At 38.1% G+C, this 6,000-nt stretch overlaps 1 protein-coding gene across 1 annotated transcript in view; it reads left to right on the top strand.

The window, feature by feature from the left end:
- Positions 1-300: 300 nt before the first annotated feature.
- SYTL3 (synaptotagmin like 3) overlaps positions 301-6,000 on the top strand; it is a 43,791-nt gene continuing 38,091 nt past the window's right edge. The window contains exons 1-3 of the mRNA XM_089528434.1: positions 301-346; positions 4,247-4,299; positions 4,413-4,841. Coding sequence (XP_089384560.1) covers positions 4,732-4,841 — 110 coding nt within the window. The 5' untranslated portion in view covers positions 301-346; positions 4,247-4,299; positions 4,413-4,731. The remainder of the gene's footprint in view (positions 347-4,246; positions 4,300-4,412; positions 4,842-6,000) is intronic.

Genomic DNA, 6,000 nt, shown 5'->3' with positions numbered 1-6,000 from the left:
ATCATGTGAACATTTATTTAATAGCTACAGCTCTTCCTGTTAGGTGGTTTAGCGAGGCTTCAAGTACATTTTGATGAGTAAAGTTTTGTCTTTTCTCACAGCAAGCTACTCCCTCCCAAACCTTTAAAGCATTTAAGGTCTGTTTTGACATCCGACTACATGAGTAGCAAGTACTTCTGATATGGAAAGCTGTAGGACCATACAGTGAAGTGTACAGAGGTCCTATATGTCAAATGTGGGCCCAACAGGAAGAAAATGGATGAGAAGGTGATAAGCTTTTTTCTTCAATAAAGTGAACCATGTGGAACTCTATGAGAAGAAGGTCAGGAGATCTTTGCTAACAAAGGTAGGGCTTGTTTCACATGATAGTGTCAGTTAGATATTCGCAAGGCAGATGATATTCATTCCTCTCTCTGTAGCTAATTAATGTGTTTTCTGCCACTAGCAGAATGCATATGCACTGTTTTTCAGGATTTATTGAATCAGCAATCGAGTGTACTATCTCATTTCTCCTCATGTAATATCCCAAAGATACCATACAGTTATGATTAAAAGAGAGTGCTAAATCCCCTCCCCCCCAAAAAAAATTCCAATTACCAACAAATGGAAAATTCATTTTTAAAATTTAATTTTCTATTTTCTATCATGCTATCCTATTTTAGGATGTACAGTTCTCATTACTGTTTATGATGGATTAAAATGCATGTATTTGATATGTTTTAAAAGTGCACTTGCACATATGATGGGAGCTAATGTGATACAACTTCTACAAATATGTATTGTATTAAATAATATTTCCAGGTCTAGTGTTGCTTTATCTTAAGATTGCCGTATTCCACTTTTTCAGATCTAAGCACTTAACCTGAACATTATGCAGATTATAATTATGCAAATTCAGCAATTCATTGTTGCATTTTTCTTGTACTAAGTCTCAACCTTGATACTGTGTTTTATAGTTACAACTAATCTGAAAAAAACACTATAGAGTAATGCTTAAAGTGTTGTAACAAAGAGACCCAAGTTCAGATCTCTGCTTGGTCATGGAATTCACCATGTGACCTTGGGCCATCACTGCCTCTCTGCAAACTTACCTTGAAAGGTTGTTGTGGAGAGAGGTGAACCATGCACTTTCCTACCGCAATAATAATTTTTACATTTTGTCATGAACAAGCACCTCCAGTAGTATTCTCATCAGATTACAATATTTATTTATTGCCATCAGTTTTTCACTGAAATGCTCAGATATAGAATGGGAGACACCTGGCCTAACAAGATTGCATGTGAAAGCAATAGGAATAGCAGCTACATTTCTATACTGCTTCATAGTGAATTAAAGAGTCTCTAAGTGGTTTACAACATATAAGCTAATTGTCCCCAACAAGCTGGGTATTCATTTTAGAACCTCAAAAGGAGGCCAGGCTGAGTCAACCCTATCGAACTCACAATCTTGTGACTGAGTGCCTCCAGTACCAACATTTAACCATTGTACCACCAGGCTCCCTGGAGAAAGGGATCTAAGAGTCCTAGTAGAGCACAAGTTGAACATGAGTCAACAGTGTGATGTGGCAGCTAAAAAAGCCAATGTGATTAGATCAAGAAAAGTAATAGTGCCATTCTGTGCTGCTTTGGTCAGGCCTCACCTAGAATACTGCGTCTAGTTCTGGGCACCACAGTTCAAAAAGGATGTTGACAAGCTGAAGCGTGTTCAAACGAGGGCAACCAGAATGGTGAAGGGGCTGGAAACCATGCCTTATGAGGAGCAATTTAGGGAGCTGGGTATGTTTAGCCTGGAGAAGATAAGGCTAAGAGGTGATATGATAGCCCTGTATAAATATTTGAAGGGGTGTCATATTGAGGATGGAGCAAGCTTGTTTTCTGCTGCTCCACAGAATAGGACCTGGAGCAATAGATACAAAGTGATTTGATTGTGTGTTCCTGCATGGCAGAATGGGGTAGGACTGGATGGCCCTTGAGGTCTCTTCCAGTTCCATGAAGTTCCTCCCCTTCTGTAATGTTGCACAGAGGATGTCAGTTTCTACTGTCTTTGTTGTTCTTGTTAACTGCTGTCGACTTCAACTTACAGCAACCCTATGAATGGGAGTCCTCCAAGTCCCCCTTCTCAAGTCTTGCAAATTCAGAGCCATAGCTTCCTTGATTGAATCTGTCCATCTGGAATGTGGCCTTCCTCTTTTCCTGTTGCCTTCTACTTTCCTAAGCATTATTGTCTTTTAGTGAGTCATGTCTGCTCATGATATGGCCATCTACTAGATGACAATACATGTGTTCTTTTTGGGAAGAAGATTGTTCACTCATTAAAAAGATAAATAAAAATAAACCAATTAATCTGTTAATGAACATCAGGCAAATTTGCCTTTCTGTTTTGGAAAGGTGCATCGAAGTATGAAAATGTTGCATTTAACAGTATAAATATGAATTTCTGACTTTAATAGGTGCAAGTTTATTTCTCTGTGGTTATGTAGTATGAAATGATCTATTACACAACTTCCTTCCTTCCTTTGTAATGCACATTTAACTCTATTGTTGCAAGCCTTAATTCTCTTATGAGTAACCCCACCCATGTCTCATGTGAGCATATTCCACAACAAATTACTTGTGCCTTCAACTTATTGTTGCTTCTGTCTAAGAAAGGGATTTGTTTGATTTTTTAAAAGAGATGAGGTGGCTTAGTGGTTAAGATGCCAATTCTGACAATCAGAAGATCGGAAGGTTGGCAGTTTATGATGGGGTGAGTTCCTGTCACTCATCCCAGCTTCTGCCAACCTAGCAGTTCAAAAGCATGCAGATGCAAGTTGATAAATAAATACCACTTTGGTGGAAAGGTAACAGCGTTCGGTGCAGTCATGCTGGCCACATGACCACTGGAGTTGTCTTTGGACAATGTTGGCTCTTTGGCTTAGTAACAGAAATGAGCACTACCTCCTTCAGTTGGTTACAACGAGACATTCATGTCAAGGGACTACCTTTATCTTTACCTTTTTGATTTTTTAGGATCTTTGCCTGATGAAAAAGCCAGTGAAGTTTCAAACGCGTGTATGATATATTTTGTGCTTTTTAGTCGGTCCAATAAAGGTATCACTGTTTTGGATTTTGTTGCCTTTTTCTGAAGATCAATTTGTTTTCTGAATGTAAATAGCAGAAATTGTAATATGATTTTTTAAGATCATAACACTTTGGATGGAGTCTTTATAATTCCTAGAGAACCCAGTTTGCCATGGTATGTTATGAGTTAGTCTTGCTTACTCATTACAGTAGCACACACTGCACTACTATGGTTAAGTGTACCTTGTTTTGGTGATGGTGTGAATATTTAATTCAACTTAATTGCTTAATTCAGCCATGTGTCTTGACATGTTTTGTTGACAGGGGGTGAAATACATGAAAAATCTCTGAAACTGCAAAAAGCTGTGATCTGTTTCATTTGGACCTCAAAGCCATCAGTCAGGCACATAGCAGCCTCTTTTATGTTAATAGACATGGAGACAGGATCTTTGGTTAGAATCACAAACAAATACACACAGTTTCTTCCTCCAACCCCTCCTCCCAGCTTCTTGTGCTTTCTCTTAAAATTGGTATTGTGCCCTTGGTTTACTCTTGCAGCATTCCAGAAGATGAGTGATCACTCATGCAGTTGCAACCTATATTTATCTTCTCTTTATGATTATTTTTTTCTCCAAGCTAGAGGCTTTTGTTTAAATGCTTACTGGTTTTTACTGTTGACAACTATAAGTCAATGCAGATATGGCTTTTCCTGTTAAATGTGTATCTTCTGGACAAAGCTCACCCCTGAGCTGGTATGAGTATGGGCTGTGTGTGGTCAGTGATAATGGCATTGTTTTGCACAGAATGTTTTTATCTGTCTCTGCAGACACCATCCAGGGATAGATTCAAAGACATATCCATTATCTATTAAGGCCTATAAATAATTGATTGATTTTAAAAAGACTCTATAAAGTGCCTGTCCTTTGCACCAGGGTACATGCTCACTTCAGGAGAATAAGAGGAACAGCAGAGTGCACGAAGAGGGATATGTATTTCAGTTAAGATATCTTCTTTTTTTGTTGTTTTAAACTAGGATGCGGGTTGAGTTCTATGATACCTTGTATTAATTTGGGTGTGTATTTTCCTTTTTTGAAGAACTGGGAGCTAGCACTGTGTTTCAGAAAAAAAAGTGAGGTTGGAGAGGGTGTAACTCCCCCCCCCCCTTTTTTTCCCCCTTCTTCCATAGGTCTTAAGAAAAATAATCTTATATTCATATGAAATCCCTAAAGTTAAAACAAGGTAAGTGGGATTACTTTCTTGTTTTTTTACTGTTTCTAATGTTTCCTAATTTGAAGCATACAAATATGTACTGTATTAATCAACCCAAACTGCTTATCATTCCATCTGTTTAGGCACTGCTTGCACCAGACTGGGAGCCTGAAGTCCCCTTGTTTGTGGGAGACAGTAGCGCTAAGTGTTATCCTGCAAACCATCTGTGTTCAGTAGGTGATGAGTACGAAAATGATGACCTGCAAGGAAAAGGACTCTTTTCATTCTTTTTCAGAAGTATGACACAATGCAAATGGATCTGAAATGAACACAAAATCAACACAGGCAGTTCTGTGTTAACACATACAACTTTTTTCGATTCCTGAAAGGCTTCAGCAACACGTGTCTCCTGAAGGGGTGCATAGGATTCTCTAAACAGTGTTGTTAGAATCAGGAGAAAAAATGTCCAGGGAATTTGATCTCAATTTCCTTAAGGGCCTGGAGCAAGAGATTATTTTAGAGGTCCTTCATCGTGACCAAATATTAAGAAAGGTGGATGAAGAAAGAATAAGGTATGTTACCATTATGGAATATGGTGTGCCATAATTCTCTAACGCCCGCCCCCTCTGGTTTTGGTCTGTTTTTATTTTTCTCATCTGTTATTTGCTGCTGTGCCCCCTCCCCTCATCTTCTTCACTTGGACATTCTCATGATAGTATTCCAGAAGAAAACATTTGCAGGAAGTATGTAATACAAAATACTTTTTTAAAAAACCCAGATAATCTAAGGAAGGGCAAAAGAAGTAAGCTCCACTAAGATCTTGAAATCAACTATTACTTCAGCATAACACTAGATAGTAAACTGGAAATAGAAGTTACGGATTTATTTATTTCTTAGTTTATTTCTTGTAATTCTTAGATGCTTTAAAATATTTTTCCTAAAATACAGAATCAGAAGCAAGATATTAAAACAAAACAAAACAAAAATCAATAAACACCAATATTTAAATTTTTTAAAAATGTTTCATTCAAAGGCCAATGAGAAAAAAGGTAAAGTCTTCGTATAAGAGATAAAAATCCATTACTGACCAAAGGCAAATTAAAATAATAATTTTAAATTTTATGGGCTTGCCCAAAGAATGACAGTGAAGGAGCCAAATTTAGGTCTTAGAGGAGGGAATCTCACCAAGGATGATGATCATGATGATGCAATTGCTGCAGCAAAGGCCCTATTCCCTTATGCCCACCACCAATCTAATTGCAATTAATGGCAAGCAAAGAAGCAGCATCCGTTAAACAAACCTAAATGCTCAGGAAGGCTTGTGCAAGTGCAATGAATTCTTTTAGCATGTTGGTCCCTAGCTCTTTGATGCCAGAACTTTGAATTGCACTGTGTAGTGAGTAGACAGTCATGGCAACTGGCATAAAACAGGGACAATATGATCCAAATGCTTTGCTCCCATTAGAATCTGCTTAGTGTAGCTTTCCAAACTGTCTTCAGAGACTCCACACATAAACTGTGTTTCTATGCACTGGTATAGTCTGAATGTTACCAAAGGATGAGTAACTCTTATCTCCTTCATTCAGATAAGATCGCAGTTGGTACAGTAACCTCAATTGGTAAAAGATAGTCCTGACCACCACAGCTACCTGTGCCTCAACGGATAGTTCAGGATAACCCTCAGATTATGAATGTAGTATTTCAGAGGAACTGTGAGCCCTGTCTCGAACC

The sequence above is a fragment of the Sceloporus occidentalis genome, unplaced genomic scaffold, assembly GCF_023333645.1.
Source record: "Sceloporus occidentalis isolate IW3139 unplaced genomic scaffold, rSceOcc1.0.p SCAF_6, whole genome shotgun sequence".
Classification (NCBI taxonomy): domain Eukaryota; kingdom Metazoa; phylum Chordata; class Lepidosauria; order Squamata; family Phrynosomatidae; genus Sceloporus; species Sceloporus occidentalis.
The sequence above is the reverse complement of the archived record's forward strand: the minus strand, read 5'-3'. Positions and strand labels throughout refer to the sequence as shown.